General features: G+C 41.2%; 1 protein-coding gene across 2 annotated transcripts in view; it reads left to right on the top strand.

Moving 5' to 3' along the window:
• Positions 1–27,080, top strand: part of DLG5 (discs large MAGUK scaffold protein 5) — a 230,194-nt gene that overhangs the window by 143,542 nt on the left and 59,572 nt on the right. For both annotated transcript variants that reach the window (XM_030568783.1, XM_030568784.1), the window contains exons 6-13: positions 1,718–1,977; positions 7,317–7,629; positions 12,363–12,593; positions 21,590–21,774; positions 22,320–22,445; positions 23,380–23,512; positions 25,307–25,434; positions 26,863–27,038. In XM_030568783.1, the coding sequence (XP_030424643.1) occupies positions 1,718–1,977; positions 7,317–7,629; positions 12,363–12,593; positions 21,590–21,774; positions 22,320–22,445; positions 23,380–23,512; positions 25,307–25,434; positions 26,863–27,038 (1,552 nt within the window). The remainder of the gene's footprint in view (positions 1–1,717; positions 1,978–7,316; positions 7,630–12,362; positions 12,594–21,589; positions 21,775–22,319; positions 22,446–23,379; positions 23,513–25,306; positions 25,435–26,862; positions 27,039–27,080) is intronic.

Genomic DNA, 27,080 nt, shown 5'->3' on the forward strand with positions numbered 1-27,080 from the left:
CAGGAATTAAGGAGCCATCAGTGACTATAATTAGGGCTCCATGTCTGTCTCAGAGGTCACGGAAGTAATGGATTCCGGTACTTTCCACGGCCTCTGTGACTTCTGCAGCGGACAGTGTGGCTGACCCCAGGGTCTCCCAAGCAGCTGGCTCCAGGGACAGCCACACCAGCTGCTGCTGGAGCGGCCCTGTAGCCAACTGCTCTGGTTGCTGCTTGGTTGGCCCCAGGCAGCTGGCCCTGGGGATGACCAAAGCAACGGTCCCAGGGGCAGCTGGAACAGCCACTTCTCGGCAGCCCCATCAGCTGGTGCCACTGCCCACCCCCAGGCAGCAACACTCCCCTCCCCAAGATTTAGTTGGGGTATTTTTAGTAGAAGTCAAGGACAGGTCAAGGGCCATGAATTTTTGTGTATTGCCTGCGCCCTGTCCATGATTTTTGTCCATACCCATGACTAAATGGTAGCCTTAACTACACCTCTACCCCAATATGTGACCCGATATAACACGAATTCGAATATAACGTGGTAAAGCAGCAGTGCTCCAGGGGGACCGAGGCTGCGCATTCCGGCGGATCAAATCAAGTTCAATATAATGCAGTTTCACCTGTAACTTGGTAAGATTTTTTGGCTCCCAAGGGCAGTGTTATATCAAAGTAGAGATGTATAATTGCCAATAGAGTGTTGGTCAATTGCAAATGGTATCCTAGTAGTCTGTGTGATCACGAACAGAAGGGGAAGTGATCCATAAGATTTCTCTCTGTATTTGTGGTCCTTGCAACGAAACTGTCAGCACTCTTTCCTTAGAGCAGTGGTGGGCCACCTGCAGCCCACAGGTCGCATGCAGCCTGTCATGGTACCTGGCTGGCGGGCCGCCAGACAGTGCCGGCAGCTCCCAGTAGTTGGGGTTCACTGTTCCCAGCCAATGGGAGCTGCGGGAAGTATTTTATGAAAGTATTCCTTTTAAGTTTCTTTAGTACCCTCCTTAAATGCATCTAAACTTTAGGCTAGATTCAACCCTTTTAAACATAACACAATGTTTTTAGGAGCAAAATAAACTAGCTATGGGTAGCTTTCTGAACAAATGCTTCTTTACTAGATGTTTTTTAGATGAAATGATGAATATTGAAATGCATGACTGTATGTAAATCTTACCCAGACTAGCCTTATATCTCTTGAAACTTAGGTTATTTGAGTTTGAGTTGTCATTGTGAGTGAGAGTGATAAAATGAAGTATTATCACTGTTATCACAGCTTCCAAAGTCATGTTTTGGGGGAGTGTTTTATAATTTGGCAGTTGAAATGTGGAGAAGTTGTTATCAATATTTATTCAACTAATAGTAGCAAACTAAGTTTGATATCTTCTTGTCTAGTGTTGTGTGTGTTGATTTTTTTTAATTTAGATTGCTTGTGTATAGCAAAACAGTTTTTATAGGACTATTGATATAATCATGTTTTTTCCGTCTAAATTTATTGAATGTGAGTATTACCAACCTGAAGGTAAGAATCTTGTATGTAGAGATTTCCTTTTCAAAATGGCCTAATTCAACTTAAATGTTTTTTCATGGACATTGAGTTTGAGGGGACAAGTAGCTGTAAGCAAAAAAATTACGTAGTGTTCATATATTAACAGGTCTCCTAAGGTATTCATATTACTTAAAAACAAGTGAAAAGTCTCTTATGTCTATCTCTTACTGAAATTATCCTTTTGTTTCTTTCTTAGGTTATGAAACAGAATGGATCCTCAGAGATACTAAATAAACTCTATGATACAGCAATGGACAAGCTAGAAGGTGTGAAAAAGGATTATGATGCGTTAAGGAAACGGTACAATGAGAAGATAGCAAGCCACAATACAGAACTTAGCCGGCTAGAACAGACTGAGGAGGAGAACAGGCGTCTTCAGAAGCAGATTGACATGTTAATGAAACAGAGGGACACAGCAATACATGTCCAGCAGCAGTATTCCTCCTCTCTTAGAAGGTATAGGCAGCTTTTGGTGGTTATTGTACTTTGTGTAGGCGATACCAATTCTGCTGCGAGTAGCATTATAAAAAGATGTTTAGACAAATACTGGTTTATGTTACCATTTGTATATCTACAGTGGAAGGCCCTTAATGAGTATACAAAAAACTCCAGCCACCACCATGCACAACTTCAGGGACTAAAAATCGTTGAGAGGAAATGATTGCCCTGCCCAACCTTTTCCAGGATTATGTTTTTATCTATATGAAATCCTGTAAAAACTGTCCTTTGGTTCATCTAAGAAAACTTGTGGTTCATAGTGGTATTCTTCCCTCTGAGCTGTACTTGACTCCTATCTAAGGGGAGTCAATTGTACATTCAAGGATATATTAGGTGTTATCAAACCTGAAATGTTTGGGGCTTTGGTTGCTGGGTTTAATGAACTTGACTCAATAGATGATGAATCCATTGTAGCATAAACATAGGCTGCCAGGTAGAGTTCTTGTTCTGGGAGTGGAGTTTTCGCTAATGAAGAGGGCCCCATGCCTGAAGAAACATTTACAGCACCATGAAGGTTATCTTAGACTGCATGCTGGTCTCCAGTGGTGCAGCAACCTGACCACATCATTGGTTAGAGTCTGCTAAACAGAAGCCCTCGAGGGTGTGCCTTCACTAGGAAACTTCTGACCTGTTCTTTAGCAGGGCTATCAGCTGGGTAATGCCAGCACAGAGTGGGCACAGGCATTTTTAGCACCATGTCATCTAACTCTACCCTGCGCCTGGCTTATGCTAGAGCTGAATGCTTAAAAGGGGGTCAGAAATGTACAAGTGTAGAAAAGGCCTGAAAAGGATGTGTATGGGTGAGTTGTGGGTGCCATGGGTTTTTCCTGCCGTAAGTTAGGGATAACCGCATTCCTTATCAGAATCAGAGCTGAAAGTCTAAAATTCTTTCTCACGGTTTTCCAAGTTCCTCCCATCATCCGTGAACACAGAACTCTCTGTTAGCTGGTATGAGGGCTGCGGCATGGACACATTTGTATTGCCATTTATGTATCTGTGATGCATCAGAAGTTTAAAAGAACATTTTATACACTGCTTTGTTTACTCCTGGAAATGTGCAAAAGCTTAACATGCAGTAGTGAGCAGTGGGGGAACTCTGGTTGCATTGACAAAGGCTTGGTGACAGATGTTACGGTCCTGTCCTATAGGACTCCTCTTTAGAGAGGAAGTAAATTTTATATGCAAACTTCTGTTTAAATCCTAGAATCTACTTGCTTGGGGGGTTGCATAATATACTGACTTTTAATGGGGCATATGGAATACTCTGCTCAAGGCTGGTATTGTATAGTCACTGAAAGAGTCCTCATGAAGAAATGAAGTCTGTTAGTAAATCTATTGTGTTGTGTGGTATGTCAAGTCTGAGGAATTTGAGAAACTGCAGTCCTGTTCCTCAGAAGCATATGGGAAAGCAAGTGTATTGGACCGAGGAACTTTATTTCATGTTTTTTATTAATTTTATATGGTGTTTTTTGTTTTTGTTTCTGGTGCGTTCATGGTTATGGGGGTTTTACCTGTTAGCTCTTTGCTTGTGACTTCTTTTTCCCTCTTCATAACCATTCAATCAAAAATATATTTAACTGAATGGCAAAATTATCATTAAAAACAGCTTGAAAATAATCCTTGTGCATGGTCAGTATATTGCTTTTAAGCATGAAATATTGCTCTTTTCAAAATTCATTTTTCAGAGTATCAAATGTACCAAACCTGCAGTTTAGGTTAAAGACTAACTCACTACAAAACTTGCAAACTTCAGCACTTTTTAACTGCAGTTTGGTTTAAAAACATGTTTAAGCAGAGTCTAAATTGCATTTTGTTTTTGTGTAACAAAACATGGCTTGGTAGTCTGAGTGCAGAACACCTTTTTCCTTTCGGCATGGCCCTCAGGATTTTGAACATGGACTAAGTTACCCCTACAATTCCACCTATTGTATGGAATTGCATCAAAACAGAGACGTGGCATATAGTCTGTCCCCCAGTGAGCACTCTTTGGGAATGGTGGCCAATACCTCAACTTAGCCCTCCTTACAATTCAACTCATCCTCTTTCATAACTGCAGCTGCAAATGCTGCACTGACCCTGTGGACAGAACAGGAAGCCTCTGAGCTGTGAAAGTATGATGCCAGCTGTCTCTTGCTCTTTCCTCCTTGGAGGCACAGAGCAGTCAGCTCAAGGTCAGTTCTGAAGCCTGGTTTTCCACATGGAACGTCTTTATATATCTACTCAGCTATCCGTATTATGATAGTTTAACAGATAGAAGAATCCTCTACAGAAGATATGATTTTCCTTCCCCATTTAGATACTTCCTGGTGGCTCAGAGTTGTTGGTTGTTTTTTTCTGCTTAAAAATACAGAATCTTCTTTATAGCATGTATCCTCTTTATAGCTGATCATCCGTTTCCGTTCAGAAGATACTGATTTGATTTGATTTTTTCCTTCCCTTCCCCTCTCTGTGACCGTAATGGTGCTTGGAATGCACATAGCCACAAGATTATGCATCATGGATGTGTATCTCATAGGCTTTTAATGTATTGTCTATGCCTGGTTCAATCTCATCCTCATGGTTGCCCACAACTGCAAAAGAAAAAAAAAATGAAGTACTGTATATATACTCATTCATAAGCCAAATATTTTTTGGTAAAAAAGTGATGCATCAAAGAGCGGGGGTCGGCTTATACACGGGTCTACACCAAAATTTGATGATTTTAAACTCTATGGAATCATTGAACTGAATATCTAATACAGGGATCGGCAACCTTTGGCCCACGACTCGCCAGGGTAAGCACCCCTGTGAGCCGGGCCAGTTTGTTAACCTGCCACATCAGCAGGTTCAGCCGATCATGGCTCCCACTGGCCATAGTTTGCCGCTCCAGGCCAATGTGGGTGGCAGGAAGCGGCGGAGAGCACATCCTTTGGCTCCGACCTGGAGTGGCGAACCACGGCCAGTGGGAGCTGTGATCGGCCGAACCTGCGGACATTGCAAGTAAATCGGCCCAGCCCTCCAGGGTGCTTACTCTGGCGGGCTGCGGGCCAAAGGTTGCAGATCCTTGATTTAATATATTGTAGTTTTGTTTACCTGGAACGTCTGCAGGCATGGAGCCCCTCAGCTCCCTGTAGCCGCAGTTCTCCATTCCCAGCCAATGACGCACCACTTTCCGCAGCTCCCATTGGCTGGGAATGGCGAACCGCGGCCACAAGTTGCTGAGGGTCTCCATGCCTGCAGACTCTCCAAGTAAACAAAATGTCCGGACCCGCCAGCGGTTTACCCTGACAGGCCAGAAGCCAACGTTTTCCAGCCCCTGAAATACAGGGTTGACTTATGAAAGGATCATACAGTTTTTTGCTATTTTTACTTATCTGTTTTATAAACAAACGGGCTAATGAATGAGTATATACGGTACTTAACAGTAGATTTTTCTGTTCTCTACGAACTAGTGGTCTGTAAGAAGATTCTTTAATCTGCACTAATGGCAGGGGAGACGCTTGCAAATTACTGACAGATGTCTCATTAGTGGCATGGAGATGCTTTAAATTTGCAGGTGCCTTCAACTAAATATCTCAGGTAGAGTTCCCTGCTTGCCAGATATGCCCAGAGCCTGGCACAGCCTGGCAATCAGGCTAGATCATGCCAAGTGTGTGTGTGAGAACACAGATTATGCCAGAGGCATATAGGAATTGCCATGCTGGATCAGACTAGAAGTGCATTAAGTCAGGTAGCCTGTTTCTGCCATTGGTAATAACTAGATGCTTCAGGAAAAAAGGTGCAAAGAAATCCCTTTGTGTAAAATTATGGAAGAATATGCTCCTAGGAGAAGTTTCTTCTAAACTCCCATCAGTGAGTGGTTGGCTTATATCCTTCATTATTTTTAAAATTCTATCAATATAACTGTGAATGCTCTTATTATTCATATGGACATCTAAGTCTTTTCTGAATCTCACTAAGCTCTTTGCCTCTTACACCTTGTGTTAAAAAGAAATGTTTTTTTAAACCAAATTTAAATTTGTTGCCCTTAATTTAGCTGATGTCCCTTTGTTCTCTTATCAAAATAAGGCAAACAGGAGCATCCAAATTACTGTCCTTATCCCCCACATTATTTTCCATGCCTCTGATTTATCTCCTTTCTAAACCATGACACTGCTAATTTCCAGTGTCCAGATCTGGGACCCCATTTCTCCTCCCACCCCTGCCTTTGCTATATCCTGTCTGGGATGGAGTGCCCAGAACAGAACACGTTATTTCAGGCAAAAACAGACCATTAATTTCTGTAATGGTGTTTTTCAGTATTATTATTGATCACATTTTATATGCATTGTAACATTTTTATATGCTTTATTTTTACTGCTTCTTTGCGTCAAGTGCATGTTTTTACTGTTTTAATTACAAATCTTTAGTTGCAACTACCTGGCCCTTCTCAATCCCTAAATGGATTCTGGCCAGTTGGGACAGGAGTTTGGGGAGTGGGGGAGGGGCTCCTGGGACAGAAACGATTGGAAAGGACTGCACTAATACACTAAAGGCTTGTCTCCACGTACATCACTGCTGTAGCACTTTAGTGAAGATGCTACTGTGAGAGGCAGTAGTTAGGCCAATGGGAGAAACTCTCTCTTCGATATTTGCAGTCTACGCTGGGGGTGAGGTCGGTATAACTGTCGCTTGTGGGTGTGGATTTCTCACACCCCTGAGAGACGTAGTTAAACTGCTGTCAATTTGTAGTGTGGATGGGTGCCCTTTAAAAAAAGGTGTTCTGTGAAGTTTTGCTGTTTGTTGGAAGCATTTGGTTATATAGATGTGCACTACAATAAGATTATCCAGAGGAGAGCAGCAAAAATGATAAAAGGTTTATCTATGAGACCTATGAGAAAAGGTTAAAAAAAAAATTGGGAATGTTTAGTCTTGAGAAAGAAAAGCTAGTAAGTCTTCACATAAGTTAAGGGCTGTTACAAAGCAGACAGTAATCAGTTGTTCTGCAGGTCTGCTGAAAGTGGGACAAGAAGTAATGCATTTAATCTGCAGCAGGAGAGATGTAAGCTAGACCTTAGAAACTACTTTTTAATTATAAGAGTAGTTTAAACTCTGGAAAATACCTTCCGAGAGAGGTTACGAAGTCACCATCATTGGAAGTTTTAAGAACAGGTTGAACAAACACTTGTCAAGGATGGTCTAGGTTGACTTGGCCCTGCCTCAGTGCAAGGGGCTGGACTTGATGACTCTTTGAGTCCCTTCCAGCCCTACATTTCTACAACTCTATAAAAGGAAAATTCAAAATGATGCAAGCACCTTTGTTTCTTTTTGTTATTTAGGTTTGAGTCAATTCAGCAAGAACTAAGCAAAGCAACTGCGCAGAACAAGGAGCTGCAGAGAGAGATGGAGCGGTTACAATCAGAAGTGACGCGGTTCAAAACAATGCAGCTGAAGGCAGTGAAGGATGCAGAGAAGTACAAGGAAGAAAGAGACTCTGTTTTCAATGAGTATCGCCTCATAATGAGTGAGAGAGACCAAGTGATCAAAGAGGTGGATAAACTTCAAACTGAGCTAGAGCTTGCAGAGTCCAAACTGAAAAACACTTCCTCAGAGAAAAGAGTGGCTAGTGAAGAGATGGAAGCTTTAAAACAGGTACCAAGGGACCATTTTATTATGGGTGGGAGGATAAAGAGGTTTTACTAGTGCCTTCTCGCAGCTGTGCAAAAAAAAGATGCGAAACATGGCTTCATTGTGAAAAGGAAATTCTCTCCTGGTGGCACTCTTTATACAGTCGAGTTCCTGTCAGCTGTGATCTGCTGTGCACTTGACTTGTTCTGATCAGTTCACTTCAAATTCTTCATTTTAAAAAGCCAGCCTTTTGTATCCAGCAAGTGAGGCACTGTATAGATAGAACTCAGATATATAATTTTTTTCTTTCATTTTTAACTGGTAGCTGAGAGAGACATCTGGGTATTATCTATTAAGAATAAGACCTAGCATTATAAAATAGACTCTGTCTCATTTTAACATCAACTCAGACTACAATTATGTCCCCTGTTCTTTGTCATTTAGTCTCTCAAAATTAGAGGACATTTGGCACTGCGATTTACAAAAATATCTGCACTGCTTTATAATTTTATTAATCTGAAAGCGATATTACTTCAGCAATATATTCTTAAAATGTTTAAAACACGAGTGCTGTTAGTAGGATTTACAAATGCAGCTTTCTACTAAATAGTAAAATAGTATTCACGTGGTCATTCAGTTTTCAAATATTTTGCTTAGGTATGATTCACATACGACCAAATATTTTTTCTAGTACCCATCAATCTTTTTTTATGCTTTTCTTTCACACGCTTGTCATGGATCACAAATAATCCTTTATATAATAATATCTAACTGCAGCACTTCTGAAAACCAGATCTCTTGTATTTAGATACATAAATATGGATTAGGCTATGTAGCCAACACTGAAGCAACCAACTTCAAAAAACTTTGGTCTAACAGCTAGCACCTACTAAGTTCAGTTACCTGGAATCTAAATCACTAAATAAAATAAATAATTGACCTAGCTATGTCACTCAGCTGTGAAAATTTTTGCACCCTGAGCACCTTAGTTAGGTCAACCTAACCCCACTGTGGATATGGCAAGGTTAATGGAAGGATTCTTCTGTTAACTTAGGTACCACCACTCAGAGAGGTGGATTAACTACATAGAAAAACCCTTTCCATCGATATGGGAAGTGTCCGTACTACGGCTCTACAAAGGCACAGCTGCAGCACCATAGCTGCAGTGCTGTAGCATAGACATGACCAAAAGGTGGGTTTTTCAGAAGCTCTCAGTGTTGGCCTAACTCCGATCCCATTGAAGACAATCCTAGTTTTACCATTAGCTTCAGTGAAAGCAGAATAAAGGTAATTCTGAACACTTCTGTAAATCTTACCCAAAGTTGACTGAACGCTCATAATTTAACAATCAACACAGTTCCTACAACAATTTGCATGGGTGCTTATTAAGCGTAGGATTAAAAAAAATAAAATAAATAAGCATTCCTGGAGAGTTGGCTCACACTCTTGAAAGCCCACTTGAATGAGTAGTTGAATAGGGACAAGAAGGAGGAGATAATCCTGATGAACAAGGTGCTAGTTGCTGACATTTTTTTAAAATAAAATGTTATGAATGTTTTTTAAGGGCAGATACAACTCCTGTGTCTGTAAAGTGAGGCTGCCGCCATAGCTTTTGCTAGAACAACTCTTTTAATTGTCACTTCAGTTTTTCTTTTTAATTATGGGCATAGTCTGCCTCTGAGCAGGGCGTTGCTTTGTTATGTAATGCTGACCATCTGAATTTGCGTTTATCTAGTTCTGACTGGATCTAGTATCTGGGCAGGAATTTGAGAGGGATATACGGGTGGTTTATTGATCAAGTGACACTTCCACTTGGAGTACCATGCATGAGAATCCCATGTAAATGGGATTATCCTTTCAAAGAGTTTGAGTATATCTCATACTGCAATTGCTGCCTATTGTGTGTAGCTCCACCTATTGATATGTTACAGTTATGACGGTCATGTATTATGGTCATAGCTATTTGTCTAAAACAGCACTGCATCAATTTAAACTGTTTTAAATGTTCATCCTGCAGTACATCTGTGTATAGTGATGCAGTTTTTGTGCTATTACTAAAATGTAAAAGCTACCAAAGCTAGAGGTTTTTCTTATAATTTAGCTTTTAAAAATTAAATGAACAAATGAGCCATGAACTCTCAGACCTAGTGCTACTCCCTGGTTTCTACATCTTCAGGCATCCTGTGTGCTTCAACACAAATGGATTAAACCATAGCCAGACACTTCTGAAATGTATGGCACACACGGGTGGTAGAACAAATCAAAAGTAGGAAAACTGAATTAAGTGTTCTTATTGTGGACAATTTCAGGCAAGAGCCCAATGATTTTAGCCATACGCAGAGCTTTCGATAAGGGATTTTTGTCTGTTTTTGCAGGCTCAGGTAGCCTGCCATACCATTTTACTTTTAGGATGGGGGTGCACAAGCAACTACCTGGGTATACGATACTTTTCTCTCAGCAATTCAGTTGATTCTTTTCTTTGCCGAAAACGTTGTTGTCTTCGCTCTTGTATCTTATGGGGCTCTTCATCACAATGTATTCACATTTGAAAACTTCCTACAAAAGTAAGAATTTTTATCACAGATGCGAACAGCAGTTCACTTTCTGCCTGTGAACTGGCTACATTCTCCATTTGATTATATAGTAATGAAACTGTGTAATTTGAGTTCTACATACCTGTAGGCAGAAGCAAATTGAGCAAGAATGAGCAACAGTTGCCCAGTCATTATTAGCACTGTCCCACGCTTGTAGTTGTAGCAGCACCTTTTGTAAATAATAGCAATATGGCAGTTCTTGTTTACCAAGAGAATAGGATAAATTCTTCAGCTGGGATTTGGGACTGAAGTTCCACAGTTTTTTATATTTACAGCATCCATTTCTGTTGGCTAAAGAGAAGAGAATTCTCTGGTGATTCGGACACACAGCCATGTTAGCAATCTTCCCTTCCACACTGGTAGTCTGTTTTCACCTACTCATATCCAGCAGTCCTGCTTTCCCACCATTGTGTGGAATTTAACACTCCACCCTTTTCAGCCATCATGCCGGTGCCACACAGAATGATTCTTCAGATCAGAGAGCAGCATTTTCTATTGGGAATTGTTTTGACGGGCATCGGATGGTATTTGATCTTGTGCTGTCAGGTTGCTGTTCAGTCTAAACTGCATAAAACAAATGAAGCTGAGAGGAGGCCTTACTATTGGTTGGAAAGAAGAGATATCTGTCCTAAATCAGTGAATTGCGTTATTTTATATCAGTGTGAGCACCTCTGAGAAAATTATTGCAGTGCCTAATTTTCCCAAAGTTTTAAAGTATGATTTTCTAATATTTAAAAGCCTTTTCAGGAGTGATTTCTTTGCCCCAATGCTTTGTTGGCCTTTTGGCTCTGCTGAACACCGATGACGCTTTATTACTTCTATATCACCTTTGTCCAAGAATCTCAAAGCACTTTCTGCAGAGAAATTATTCAAGCCATGCTACAAACTGATGTGGTGGGCCTGTTTTTTTTCTGAGGCACTAAACAACCACAGCTCCCACTGAAGTCAGCACCTCAGAAAATCGGGACAAATGATTTGTTCAAGGCCACACAGAGTGAGTGAGTGGTGGGAATAGAACCCAGGAGTCCTGGTGCAAGTCTCCTACTCTAACTGCTATACAAAAATCTTTGTTGCAGTATAACAGCAGGATTGTTTTTATGATTTTAACAGCTCTGTTGAAAGTCTTCTAAGAATAACTCTTTGTCTTCATGATGTTGCACAGGCCCATTAGTAGAATGTTCACACCTTGCAGTTGATTTGCATGCTACATTCAATATAATGTATTGTTCACAGTATTTTATGGCACATCGTATTCTTATAATAGTAACACTTCACGGTACATGTGCACACAATTGGTGTCTTAGCCCACGTCCAGACTAACCCGCGGCATCGGCGGGTTAAAATCGATTGCTCGGGGATCGATATATCGCATCTAGTCTGGACGCGATGTATCGATCCCTGAGCGCGCTTACATCGATTCCGGAACTCCATCAACCCGAACGGAGTTCCGGAATCGACACGGAGAGCCGCGGACATCGATGCCGCGCTGTCCAGATGGGTGAGTACCTCGATTTTAGAAATTCGACTTCAGCTACGTTATTCCCGTAGCTGAAGTTGCGTATCTAAAATCGATTTTAATACCCTAGTCTGGACGTGGCCTTACACTGTAAGATATTCATGTCCCTTTAAAACAAATGTGAAGCTACAGGACACTCATTAACTTAGGTTGGAAAATATTATCTCAGCTGTGCAATAATGAAGGAAATTGCTTTGAAATAACACAAAAGGGAAAGGTTTGTGCTCACATTCTGCAAAGGGGAGCTGTATAGCACTATGTAATTACAACTTTGAATAAAAATACATTTAAAATATGTAATATGATTGTTTTGCGTTAAATCTGACTGGCTATCCAGGACTCCTGAGGACTTGCAGCAAATGTCCTTTCTCCAGGTTTCTCAGAACCATGAGTGTTCCTAGATTATGTGCTTCGTTATTCAGACAGCAAGGTGTTTAAAGGTGGTGGTGTGGCAGTTTTAACACTTTGCTGAACATTGTTAGCTATTCTTTTTCTGAATTTAATATGGGAACAGAGCTGTACAATTCCCCTTTTCGCAGAATGTTCGTTATACGCCCTCAGTTTTTAAGGTGTCAATGTGTATTCAACTGGAAAGAAGAAATATTGCTCTGTACCTAACACCCTGCAAACAATGGGTCTCGTTGTAGGAGCTAAACTCAGCTCTAGTGGAAAGAGATCGAGCAATTTGTGAGAGGAATGAGTTGCTGGAAAAGTACTGTCATGAAGTGAAGGACAAGGCTGAGGCCCAGAAGGAGCTTGATCAAGCTTGCAAGGATATAGAAACAGTGAAGGAAGAAAGAGATGTTGCCAGGAAAGAGAGAACAGAAGCTATCATCCAGAGAGACCATCTGCTAAGGGAATATTACCAAGCTCGTCAGGTACTGGCTGTCTTTGTAGAAGGCTTTTTCTTTTTAGGTCGAGGAGAGTAAATGCCATTCGGCAGGCGTGTAAATGTCTTGATAGAAAGCTTTTTTTTTTTTTTTTTTTTTTTTTTTTTAATTCAATGAAGAATTCTTATGCATGCCTGCACACACTCCTTATGAGGGGGGAGTGACTAGACTACTTGTTTAAAGTAAGTCAGTCAGTCACAGTTTTAAAGTTTCCATTTATAAAGGGTTAATAAATGGTTAATAGATTTTTTAATATATGGTTAACAGACTGTTATAGCCCAACAGTTCAGCAGGTTACAGTAATGGTGTGGCTGGAGCATCACCCCCCCTTATGGATCTTCCAGGACCCCACTGAGGCAGGCTCAGTCCCGCCAGCTAGTTTTCCTGTCAGTCTTTTGAGGGGCTCAACCCCAAAAATGTTGAATAACAACAACAACAAAAAATCTCCAAATATCAGTCTGTCCCCCAGTCTTCTGGTGGGAGGAGGGGTGAGGCGGCGCGTCCCTGCCCTTTCCTTTGGGCTTGGTTCCCCCACTAGTCTCTGATTTGAGTGTTGTGCGCTCCTTGGGGTCGTGCTGTTCCTCCAATGGCTGCTCCGGCTAGCAGGCTCTTTGCCTGTCAGCCCTGAACTGAGTCAGGTGGTCTCTTTATTCTCCTTCTTGGGTTGGCATTGGCTGCAGGTATAGCAGGGTGGGGGTAGTTGGATCTAAAAGCACTCCTTAGCCCCTTCTTTGCTGCTATGAGTCCTCTCAATCATTTAAAACAATCTGTAATACCTTCTGCTGGTGTGCTCGTATATATCTGCTACATAGCTACTTATGGCTGTAACATGCTTATTGTGTGTGCCAACAATTTAAACCTTTATAGAGCAATTTATAAGTGTGACTAAAGTTTTTCTGTTCTGCATAATTTTTGTACATTCAATCACACTAAGATATACCAATCATTAAAGGGATGATGGAACACATCAAGCTGTGACTGTTAGTGATTATGTAAACGAGTTAAAATATTCTTGCAGTTTTGCATGTTTGTGGATCTATTGTATGTAATATATCACGTACATTCATATACTGTAAAATCCGACACTATCCCTGCTTCTCATGCTTGAGAAAGAACTACAGGATTTACAGTAATTTTGATATTAGCGAAGACCCTTCAGAAGGTTTTTTGTGTGTATGAAAAAGGCGTATTTTCATTCATCTAATTTCATTATGGTATAAATCCTGTATCATAACAGACTCTTTTCACCAGAAGAACTTCCCTATCCTCAGCTTTCTGTGCCAGGTATATTTGTCAATCTTGAATCAGCATCTGAGTGAGCAATAAAAGTAGGAATTCAACTGGGCTGTGCAGAACCCTCTTGTTTTCAGTTGGCTATCATGCCTCCAACTCTCTGTCTTGTGCAGAAAGTTTTTCTCCACCTCCCCCACATCAAAAGCCACTGATATGGGAAGACTTTGGCTTGACTTACAGCATTCTGCAGAGGATCAGCAGGAGTTTGAGAATACTTCATGTAGGCTGGACCGGTAGCACCTTGTCACTCAGTAGTGTGCTCCACTTCCCATATAGGTAAAGCGTTGCATTTGATGGACTCCAAAGGAGGCGCCTGCTGCTGAATGAGAGATGGCTGTTACAACAGCTTTTAAGAATCTTTACAGCAGGGGATTCAAGAGGAGTGAAATGTGAGCAGTGGTTTCCCGAGGAATTGAAATTATAGGGGGGGTGTCAGGACCAATGAGATATATAAAAGAGATATTAATAAAGTAAATATTTTGTTAGGATAATGCAAATTTAATGTAAGGATAATGCAAGTTACACCAAAACATATAACAGGTCTAAATTTCTATAAAAATATATAAAACATAATTTTTTTAAAATGTATTTAATTTAAATTGACTTTTGAAAAGTAAACCGTCGTGGGATAAGAGGGCAGTCCACTCATGGATCAGTAACTGGTTAAAAGATAGGAAACAAAGGGTAGGAATAAATTATCAGTTTTCAGAATAGAGAGAGATAAATAGTGGTATCCCTGAGGGGTCGGTACTGGGACTGTTCAACATACTCATAAATGATCTGGAAAAATGGGTAAACAGTGAGGTGGCAAAATTTGCAGATGATACAAAACTATTCAAGGTAGTTAAGTCCCAGGCAGACTGCAAAGTTTTACAAAGGGATCTCAGAAAACTGGGCAATTGGGCGACAAAAATGGCAGATGAAATTCCATGTTGATAAATGCAAAGTAATGCTCGTTGGAAAACAATCTCAAGAATACATACAAAATGAAGGAGTCTAAATTAGCTGTTAACACTCAGGAAAGAGATGTTGGAATCTCTGTGGCTAGTTCTCTGAAATCATCTACTCAGTGTGCAGCGGCAGTCAATGATTCCCAGCATTCTGTATGTTTTTTTAGAAAGAACAGAAGTTCTTGTGGCACCTTAGAGACTAACAAATTTATTTGAGCATAAGCTTTTGTAGGCTCCAGCCCACTTCATCGGATGTAGCCCGTGAAAGCTTATGCTCAAATAAATTTGTTAGTCTCTAAGGTGCCACAAGTACTCCTGTTCTTTTTGCAGATACAGACTAACACGGCTGCTACTCTGAAACTTTTGTTTTTTAAAGAAAGGGATAGATAATAAGACAGAAAATATCATATTGCTTCCTATATAAATCCATGGTGTGTGTACACCTTGAATACTGTGTGCAGATCTGGTCACCCTATCCCAAAAAAGAGATATTGGAAATGGAAAAGGTACAGAGATGGGTAACTAAAATGATAAGGGGTATGAAACAGGAGGAGAAATTAAAATTACTGGGAATTTTCAGCTTAGAAAAGAGACGACTAAGGGAGGATATGATAGAGGTCTATAAAATCTTGACTGGTGTGAAGAAAGTGAATAAGGAAATGTTATTTAATCCTTCACGTAACACAAGAACTAGCAGTCACCCTATGAAATTAATAGGCAGCAGGTTTTAAAAAACAAAAGGAAGTACTTCTTCACACAACATAAAGTGAACCCATGGAACTCTTTGCCAGGGGATACTGTGAAGACCAAAGCTATAACAGGATTAAAAAAAGAACTAGATAAATTCCTGGAGAATAGGTCCATCAGTGGCTATTAGCCAGGATGGGGAGGGACTGCTCTGAGTGTCCCTAGCCTGTTTGCCAGAAGCTGGGAATGGGCAACAGGGGATGGATCACTTGATGATTCCCTGTTCTGTTCATTCCCTCTGAAGTACTTGGCCTTGACCACTGTCGGAAGACAGGATACTGGGCTATATGGACCATTGGTCTGACCCAGTATGACCATTCTTATGTAAAAATTAATTGTAATAATAAAAATGTTTAGTACATTGTGTCCCCAACATAATGGCCTCTCAAGATAGCAACAATATGAGATGATAACCTTGGCAAATACGGCATTTTAAAAATCTTGGCCTACTAGGAAACATAAGAACATAAGAACGGCCGTACTGGGTCAGACCAAAGGTCCATCTAGCCCAGTATCTGTCTACCGACAGTGGCCAATGCCAGGTGCCCCAGAGGGAGTGAAGCTAACAGGCAATGATCAAGTGATCTCTCTCCTGCCATCCATCTCCATCCTCTGATGAACAGAGGCTAGGGACACCATTCTTTACCCTTCCTGGCTAATAGCCATTTATGGACAGAGCCACCATGAATTTATCCATTTCCCTTTTAAACATTGTTATAGTCCCAGCCTTCACAACCTCCGCAGGTAAGGAGTTTCACAAGTTGACTATGCGCTGTGTGAAGAAGAACTTCCTTTTATTTGTTTTAAACCTGCTACCTATTAATTTCATTTGGTGACCCCCTAGTTCTTGTATTATGGGAATAAGTAAATAACTTTTCCTTATCCACATCACTCATGATTTTATATACCTCTATCATATCCCCCCTTAGTCTCCTCTTTTCCAAGCTGAAGAAACCTAGCCTCTTTAATCTTTCCTCATATGGGACCCTCTTCAAACCCCTAATCATTTTAGTTGCCCTTTTCTGAACCTTTTCTAGTGCTAGAATATCTTTTTTGCGGTGAGGAGATCACATCTGTACACAGTATTCGAGATGTGGGCGTACCATGGATTTATATAAGGGCAATAATATATTCTCAGTCTTATTCTCTATCCCCTTTTTAATGATTCCTAACATTCTGTTTGCTTTTTTGACCACCTCTGCGCACTGCATGGACATCTTCAGAGAACTAGCCACGATGACGCCAAGATCTTTTTCGTGACTCGTTGTAGCTAAATTAGCCCCCATCATATTGTATGTATAGTTGGGGTTATTTTTTCCAATGCGCATCACTTTACATTTATCCACATTAAATTTCATTTGCCATTTTGTTGCCCAGTCACTTAGTTTTGTGAGATCTTTTTGAAGTTCTTCACAATCTGCTTTGGTCTTAACTATCTTGAGCAGTTTAGCATCATCTGCAAACTTTGCCACCTCACTGTTTACCCCTTTCTCCAGATCATTTATGAACGAATTGAATAGGATTGGTCCTAGGACTGACCCTTGGGGAACACCACTAGTTATCCCTCTCCATTCTGAGAATTTACCATTAATTCCTACCCTTTGTTCCCTGTCTTTTAACTAGTTCTCAGTCCATGAAAGGACCTTCCCTTTTATCCCATGACAGCTTAATTTACGTAAGAGCCTTTGGTGAGGGACCTTGTCAAAGGCTTTCTGGAAATCTAAGTACACTATGTCCACTGGATCCCCACTGGATATTTATATATTTATATAAGTTTCCATTCCCAGTCACAAATCTAGCATTCTGGAGCAAAGTCACTAAAATATAGTCCAGCAAACAAATGTTTATTTAACGTGCCCCTTATTTAAGCTGTCAGAGGTGCTTTCACGTGAGTTCACCTCCCAGGTGGGGGGCAAGAAGACACCTTGCTCGTTCCTTCAGCTGCTCACTGTTTGCTCTGGCCATGACTGTTCGTTGTGCAACTGTTCACTTCATCACTCTGTTGCCAATAGCCCTGCGCAGTCACCTTCTGCTGCCACCTGCCACTGTGACCTCTGTGAGTTGGTCTCTTGAGGTTCCACCCAGCTCTCAGTGATTTCAGCTGAGGGAAACCTCACTGCCAGTGCAGCCTGGGCTGTCTTTTACACAAAAACACTGTACCCACAGGAACACTGTCCCCACAGCAGGACTAAGCACTTACGCCTTGGCTACACTCACACTTTACAGCGCTGCAACTGGGGTGTGAAAAAACACCCCCCTGAGCGCTGCAAGATACAGCACTGTAAAGCGTCAGTGTAATCAGGGCAGCAGCGCTGGGAGCGCGGTTCCCAGCGCTGCACGCTACACCCGTAAGGGATGTGGTTTACATGCAGCGCTGGGAGAGAGCTCCAGCGCTGCCGCTCTGACTACAGTCCCGGCAGCGCTTTGAAATTCCAAATGTAGCCATACCCTTAGACCTGATTATCAGTGATTTCAGCTGCAGTGGTCACTTAACAGAACAAAAGACTATCTGTGGAGCCTAATCAGCTCTGTCTTTAAACAGTGGAGAGGTACAGGTCCCCATCATCTCTCTTGATGCCCTCAGTCATCACAGGCTAAGTACAGTTCTACTGCCCTTTACTCATACAATAGGAACATTTCATTCCCAACCCCACTCCCATACCCCACATTCAAGTGATTTGTAACCCAACCCCAGCCAAAATCTATCACTTGGGCAACACAGCTCTGTTTGCTGGATACCTAAGTAGATAAGGTGTGAATGTAAATACAATCTAGTCCTGAAGCCTTTCGCCCCAGCCCCCAGCTCATCCCTAGCTGTCAGAGAGAACTCATTTAGACGTTGCTTACAAATCATCATTTGAGATTATTAGGTTGGCCAACATCACCGAAATGAATGCACTGATATTGTCATAAAAAACAACAGCTATATAAGGAATCTAGTCTATGTTCATACTTCTCAAATTTCTTATACTTTCAGATACACATATTTTATCATACACTGTATATGCTTTTAAAGTGTGTAGTAATGTTTCAGTTTCAATTCAAATTTCCAAACAGTCACTAAATTGGCATGTTTCAGAGTAGCAGCCGTGTTAGTCTGTATCCGAAAAAAGAACAGGAGTACTTGTGGCACCTTAGAGACTAACAAATGTATTTGAGCATAAGCTTTTGTGGGCCCACTTCATCGGATGCATAGAATGGAACTTATAGTGAGGAGATAGATATACATACAGAGAACATGAAAAGGTGGGAGTTGCCCAACCAACTCTAAGAGGCTAATTAATTAAGATGTGCTATTGTCAGCAAGAGAAAAAAAAACTTTTGTAGTGATAATCAAGATAGCGCATTTGAGACAGTTTAACAAGAAGGTGTGAGGATACTTAACATGGGGAAATAGATTCAATGTGTGTAATGGCTCAGCCATTCCCAGTCTCTATTTAAGCCTAAATTGATGGTATCTAGTTTGCATATTAATTCAAGTTCAGCAGTTTCTAGTTGGAGTCTGTTCTTGAACATTTTCTGTTGCAAAATTGCCACCTTTAAATCTGTTACTGAGTGGTTAGAGAGATTGAAGTGTTCTCCTACTGGTGTTTGAATGTTATGATTCCTGATGTCAGGTTTGTGTCCATTTATTCTTTTGCGTAGAGACTGTCCGGTTTGGCCAATGTACATGGCAGAGGGGCATTGCTGGCACTTGATGGCATATATCACATTGGTAGATGTGCAAGTGAATGAGCCCCTGCTGGTGCGGCTGAAGTGGTTAGGTCCTATGATGGTGTCACTTGAATAGATATGTGGACAGGGTTGGCATTGGGCTTTGTTGCAAGGATAGGTTCCTGGGTTAGTGTCTTCGTTCTGTGGTGTGTGGTTGCTGATGAGTATTTGTTTCAGATTGGGGGGCTGTCTGTAAGCAAGGACTGGCCTGTCTCCCAAGGTCTGTGAGAGTGAGGGATGGTCTTTCAGGATAGGTTGTAGATCTTTGAGGATGCGCTGGAGAGTTTTTAGTTGGGGGATGAAATTAACGGCTAGTGGCATTCTGTTATTTCCTATGTTGGGCCTGTCCTGTAGTAGGTTACTTCTGGGTACTCTTCTGGCTCTGTCAATCTGTTTTTTCACTTCAGCAGGTGGGTATTGTAGTTTTAACAATGCTTGATAGAGAGCTTGCAGGTGTTTATCTCTGTCTGAGGGATTGGAGCAAATGTGGTTATATCTTAGAGCTTGGCTGTAGACAGTGGATCGTGTGGTGTGTCCTGGATGAAAACTGGAGGCATGTAGGTAAGTATAGAGATGAGTAGGTTTCTGGTATAGGGTGGTGTTTACGTGACCATTGCTTATTAGCACAGTAGTATCAAGGAAATGGACCGCTTGTGTGGATTGGTCTAGGCTGAGGTTGATGATGGGATGGAAATTGTTGAAATCATGGTGAAATTCCTCAAGGGCTTCTTTTCCATGGGTCCAGATGATGAAGATGTCATCAATGTAGCGCAAGTAGAGTAGGGCATTAGGGGACGAGAGCTAAGGAAGCGTTGTTCTAAGTCAGCCATAAAGATGTTGGCATACTGTGGGGCCATGTGGGTATCCATAGCAGTGCCACTGGCTTGAAGGTATATATTGTCCCCAAATGTGAAATAGTTGTTGGTGAGGACAAAGTCGCAAAGTTTAGCCTCCAGGTTTGGCATGTAACTAGTTCACAAAACTAGGGGAGAGGTGTTGGGGAAATTCGGGGGGGGTTACAGGGAAATCACTGAATGTGAGTTCTTAGGGCCTGTCTTTGTTTTATGAAGGGGAATGGAGGATCCTGAACAAGCTGAGTGGAGATCTCTGTGATATAATCACTGCTGGATACATACTACATGGGGTCAAATCTCTGTTGCTGTGGGTTCATTTGGGGGTTTTGAGGGATGTGGTGGGGGTGTGGGTGGAAGAGTGGGAAGGGAGATTGCACACCGAAAGGCAAGACATGAATTTTTGTTGCCTTTGTTAGTTCTCATGAATTAGTATTACACTTTTCGGAGTGGTGGGTTGGAATGTGGCGGGGGGGTTAAGCATGAATGGTTACAATTAGAACCATTCGTGGAGGTATACAGCCCTGAAAGTGTAGTGTCCTGGGTGTATTGACCCCTCTATATGTATTTAGACCCTGTTATTGAAAATACACAGTTGCTTAACTTTACTCAAGACAGTGGTCCCGTTGAGTTCATCAGGACTACTCACATATGTCAAGTTAAACTGACTTGTAACTATCTGCAAGATTAGGGCTTGAAGTCTGATTATGTTAAAAATAAAATTATTTCTCTTGTGGGCACGCATGGAAGTGTTCTCTTTCAGTCAGCGTTGTCATTGTCGCTATTTCCTTTGATGTTTTGAAATCTGCAGTGGTAGAGTGGTGTGGATTTTTTTTTTTTTAAAAAGGAGAAATAAAATCTTTTCTAAAACACTGAATTAAAACAAAAACTGCTTGGAGAGCTATTATTCTCCGTGGGAGATTGGGGATTGTGAATCACAAGCGTAGGTGTACTGTAAATCTGTACGTCTGATGTTTACTGCCTTTACAGGCTCAGCCCTAGACACTAAAACAGCCAGTCTGTGCCATGATTGTTCACTGTGTTATCTTGTTTCTAGCTGTCCTTAGACACCTTTTGTCTCTGTGTGCTAAAACACATCAATGAGTCAGCAAGATATCACTGAATTATGAAGTATATATTGATTTTGCTCTAAAAGGAAGAATCTTCTACCATAGATCAGTCCTGTGAGTCACTGACCGTCCTCTCTTCCTATGGACTAAAATGCTTTGAGTCAAGCCTGAACCCTTTACACAGGCAAAATTCAACCTGATTTTGGGATTCCCACTGAATGATAGTTTAGTCTGTGGCAGGATTTCAGGACTGAGCCCTTCATATAACAAACCTATAGTAAGGGTTACAAAACCCAGTGTGCATACTCATTCTATGAATTGTACATAAAATATATATTTCTATATATTTGAACTCATAGATCCAAGATTCTGCTACACTGGACATAGAAAGAGCTAACAAAGAAATTGAAATGCTTCGGAAGCAATATGAGGCCATGTCACAGGAGCTAAAGGAAGCCGTCCAGGAAGCAGAAGTAGCCAAATGTCGGAGAGATTGGGCCTTTCAAGAACGGGACAAGATAGTTGCAGAAAGAGAGAGCATACGGTAAACATGTTAGATGATATGCTGGTGCTCTTCATAATCTCAATGGCTAAATGGCAGTGGTGTTCTTTAGTGCAGCCGACTCTTTCAGAGATTGATAGTTTTTGATAGCACATCGTTTAACTTTTTTTGAGCCAACGCGTGATTTTATCACAGTGTACTTAAGTAATAGGAAGATAGCCCTTCATAATTTGGTAGGGTCTTCGAAGACATCCCCTTTATCACCATACTAACTTCTCTCTGGTAAACTTCCCTCCAGAGCCCATCAGCACAGCAGTCAGAGAGTAGCCAACTCTGTAGTACTCATGGTCTAAAAAAGCAAGGGACCTGAAGCCTGATTTCTGAGGATCTAGTCATGGTCTTACTGTCTGTAAAACATCTAATACCTCTTTTGTTCTATATAAACACTAAGTACAAAAGTGGAATTTCTAAAGGAAGGATTTTGTAGCAGTTAAAGGACATGATTGGTATAAGGATTCAGGGTTCTGTAAGTTAGTAAATGTAAGTTGCAGCTTTAAAGTTTTACCTGAATGTATGTTATTTTCAAGGACTTTGTGTGACAACTTGAGGAGAGAGCGAGACAGAGCTGTGAGTGACTTGGCAGAAGCTCTTCGCAATCTCGATGACATGAGAAAGCAAAAAAATGATGCTATGCGTGAACTGAAGGAACTAAAGTATGTTATAAAATGATTTCATTGCACAGAATGCTTTTCATATTAGAAACCTTTCATTAACAGACTCTTCAGGCCTGTCTGTGTAAGCGAAGTCTGTATCCGTGTGACTGAGATAAACATTAGTACACAAACCCCTTAGGGTAGACACACTGCCCCAACACAAAGCAGGACTCGTTCTGGTCCAGCTAACTTCAGTAACTTACTCAGCTTAAACAGTAATCAAAAGCTTTATTGCAGCTTGAGATTTAAGAAAGCATCTTGGTTCTAATGCTTTTAAAAAAGCTATTCAGTTAGATAAAGAGAAATTTTCAAGTCAGCATATACTGATGAAATAGTAATTATTTTGAAATCTATGTGCCCCTGGCTTATCATAACCTTTTGCCTGCGATATACCCACCATTTCTGTTAAGATTAAATGAATCTTAAATGCCTATTGTACACAATAGGATACATGTTTAGATGAATTGTAGATCAACATTGTGTAAAATGCCTGACAAAGGGCAAAAGGAGCTGGTTGGTTAGTCATGTTACCCCCCAGCAGATAAGAGAGTCTTTATTCTGATTAGACTGCTCAGTCAAAGCGTAATATGTTCTGAACATGTCTACATACTAAATGTGTCTGTTGAAATGCACTGAAGCAACTCTTTCACTGCAGTCAGGTTTTCACTATAGCTTTGTTCGTTACCTCCAGATTCCCACTGAATTATAAATAAGAGGAGAAAACATGCATTACATAATTTTTCAGAGTGGAGGAAGGAAATAAAGTTTTAAAAAGTGATTTCAGGTTTCTACTTAGATTATGGGATTGGATAGACTGAGCAGAGATTGTATTGCTAAATTAGAGAAGGAACTGTAAAGTACCTAATCTCATTCATTCATTTCTTTACAAGGGAGCTGCTGAATCATCTATAAACACATGTCTTTCATTCCATAGAGAGAAGATGGAGAACCAGTTGGAAAAGGAAGCCAGATTTCGGCAGTTGATGGCCCACAGTTCTCATGATTCAGCTATAGACACAGATTCTCTGGAATGGGAAACAGAAGTGGTGGAGTTTGAAAAAGACCGAGTAAGCCCAAGATACGTTGAAGACTTTAATGTGTTATATGAATGAATTGTGTGATGTTTCAGCATTACATCCCTTGTACAATGGGTTATAAAAATAATGCTGTTTGTTGAATATGTATTTTTAAACATTATTAATTTTAATTGTGGTTACATACCATAAATGCAGTATCTACAACAAATAGCATACCAGTCAGATATGAAAAGCTGACACATTAAAGCATAATAGACCATTATCAAAAAGATTTGTTACAGGAAATCTACTTCCTCTTGTGGAGTACAAACGATAGATAACTTTGCCATCTAATCTTGTAAACCACATAACTGTTGCCTTTATATAAAAATGGTGTGTGTAAATAAATAAACAAATATATAATATTTTTTAAAATAAGGAGATTAATTCCTAACAGGTGGGAGTTGTCTTTCAAAAACAGACTCCAACAAGAAACTGCTGAGCTGGAATTGATTATGCAAACTAGATACGATCAATTTAGGCTTAAATAGGGACTGGGAATGGCTGAGCCATTACAGACATTGAATCTATCTCCCCTTGTAAGTATTCTCACACTTCTTATCAAACTGTCTGTACTGGGCTATCTTGATTATCACTTCAAAATCTTTTTCTTACCTCATTGGCCTCTCAGAGCTGGTAAGACAACTCCCACCTTTTCATGTTCTCTGTATGTGTATATATATATCTCCTCAATATGTGTTCCAGTCTATGCATCCGAAGAAGTGGGCTGTAGCCCACGAAAGCTTAAGCTCAAATAAATTTGTTAGTCTCTAAGGTGCCACAAGTATTTCTGTTCTTTTTGTGGATACAGACTTAGGGCTTGTCTACATCAGAAAGTTGCAGCGCTGGTGAGGGAGTTACAGCGCTGCAACTTTGAAGGTGTACACATCTGCAGGGCACCACCAGCGCTGCAACTCCCTGTTTGCAGCGCTGGCCGTACTCCCGTTTTGTCTCGGGTGTAGAGGATCCAGCGCTGGTGATCCAGCGCTGGTAATCCAATGTAGACAGTTACCAGCGCTTTTCTTGACCTCCGTGGAAGGAGGAAGCCTCTGGTAATCAAGCTGGTTTCCTTTCCCGGTTTGCTCTCTCGGTCCCGGAGCCACCCAGCAAACCGCAGGGAAGGAGACCTGCTTGCTCGGGGTTCCGGGACCGAGAGAGCAAACCGGGAACGCCGCGGTTTGCTCTCTCGGTCCCGGAGCCAGCCAGCAAACCGCAGGGAAGGAGACCTGCTTGCTCGGGGTTCCGGGACCGAGAGAGCAAACCGCGGCGTTCCCGGTTTGCTCTCTGGGTCCCGGAACCCCGAGCAAGCAGGTCTCCTTCCCTGCGGTTTGCTGGCTGGCTCCGGGACCGAGAGAGCAAACCGCGGCGTTCCCGGTTTGCTCTCTGGGTCCCGGAACCCCGAGCAAGCAGGTCTCCTTCCCTGCGGTTTGCTGGCTGGCTCCGGGACCGAGAGAGCAAACCGCGGGGAAGCTGGTTTCCTTTCCCGGTTTGCTCTCTCCTCCCGGAACCCCCCTTGAAGCCGCCCAACAGCGCTGCAGTGTGGCCACATCTAACACCACTTGCAGCGCTGGTTGCTGTAAGTGTGGCCACTCTGCAGCGCTGGCCCTATACAGCTGTACTAATACAGCTGTAACAACCAGCGCTGCAAAATTTTAGATGTAGACATGGCCTAACAGGGCTGTTACTCTGAAACCTGGCAGTCAGTTTACAATTTCTGTGTACATACAAATGCAAATTAGTTTGAATTTCATTTGAATTGCTTGTAACATTAACAATGTTTGTTAGGAGGATATGGACTTGAAAGCACTTGGTTTTGATGTGGCAGAAGGTGTGAATGAACCATACCTCCCTGGAGACTGTGGGATTTTTGTCACCAAAGTAGACAAAGGAAGTATTGCAGATGGTCGATTAAGGTACAGTGTTAACTGGTAAATCATTTGCATGCCAATTGGAAACACTTACTTATTTTGCTTTGGTTGTAAAAGGAAAAAAAAATCAAAATACTATGGATGGTTTGTCACCTCTCCATATTTTAAGTGGGTTTTGTTTTAGCTCCCTAATAACTTAGGCTTGGAAAATTGGTTTGATCTGAAAATTGCAGTAAGAAGGTGGTGTTTGCAAAGCATTATGGAAATAAATCTAGCTATTCTTGATTTACAGATAATTTAAAAAAAAAATCCCGGTTTGAAATGTTGACTTTGTCTGTTGCTGGTTTGTCTGCCTCTAGCACTTAACCTGTTTCTGTGTCTTCAAACTTGCCATTTACTTAGATCTTCTTGAGAATTTGTGGGCAAGCTATAGTTGTGGGGGGAAAGATTATGGATAGTTTGTGACCCAGTCGTGATGCCATAATGTCAATTGCAGTTTTTTCCCTTACTTAAGTGGAATTAGAATCATGGACTATGCAAGCATCTGGCCCTCTGTTGGTTGGTTAAGCTTACAAAAAATCATGGTGTCTGTTCCACAAAGCTAGAGAAGACCTTCCTTTTCTGTAAGTGGTAGAGGCTTGTGTTTTGACGCAGTAGAACCAGAGCATTTGTGTGGGGTTTATTATGGAAGGAAGCCTCTCTATAGTTAAAGTTGCAGCCACAGTCCTACTATAAGGCTGACTTTCACTTGCCTTGTGACTCATGTTTTTTCAGAATTTTACAGTTGAGCTCTCACTAAAAGCTGAAACATACTGTGACCTTTTTGTTTAAATTAAGGGAGTATGCTCTGATATTAAAAGGCTTTAAATGGCTCCCATTTGAAATTTTTTGACAGTGTCTAATGAAATTCTAGCTCTGCCCAAGAAAATTGCATCAGAATACTTGAAACAGGTAGATTTTGAGATTGGCTCATGCACAAGACAGTTTTCAAGAACAATAAAATATTTGGGGTAACAGAGGAATGGCAAATTTAAGCGTCTTGCCAAAATCTGAGATAGAGCCCTACTATTGAGATAATAACCATGACTTACTCACTTTACAAGAGTACCTACCTCTCATAAATATTGCTTTAAATACCTGTGTTTAGTTAGGCCAGCTCTAACATGGAACTAATAATGCTTAATGTACCTGCACAGCAGTGCCACTCACCACAAGGATCAGTAACTTGACTAGGACTAGTGACGTAAGCAATGGCGGTGGAACCAGGAGGATCTGGGGCTTACTCAATGTCATTAATAGATGCTGGGAATCATCATACTTTTTTCAGAAATGGGAAGTTTTAGACAATTGAGGGTGGCATATCAAGGTTGTGTTAGTGCTTTTATGATCCTTTTAATTAATTATTGCATATTTGCAATGTGCAGCAAAGTATTCTTATAACATGGACTTCCTTGCCTTTGTTTTAACTGCCAGAGTGAATGATTGGTTGCTGAAGATAAATGACGTGGATCTTACTAATAAGGATAAGAAGCAAGTTATAAAAGCTGTACTGAATGGAGGAGGAGTTATTAATATGGTGATTCGAAGAAGGAAGTCCTTAGGCGGGAAAGTGATAACACCTCTGCACATCAATCTTGCTGGGCATAAAGGTAATTATTTACGTTTGAATGCTCCGGGCAGGCTATTAGTCC

The sequence above is a fragment of the Gopherus evgoodei genome, chromosome 7, assembly GCF_007399415.2.
Source record: "Gopherus evgoodei ecotype Sinaloan lineage chromosome 7, rGopEvg1_v1.p, whole genome shotgun sequence".
NCBI classification, from domain to species: domain Eukaryota; kingdom Metazoa; phylum Chordata; order Testudines; family Testudinidae; genus Gopherus; species Gopherus evgoodei.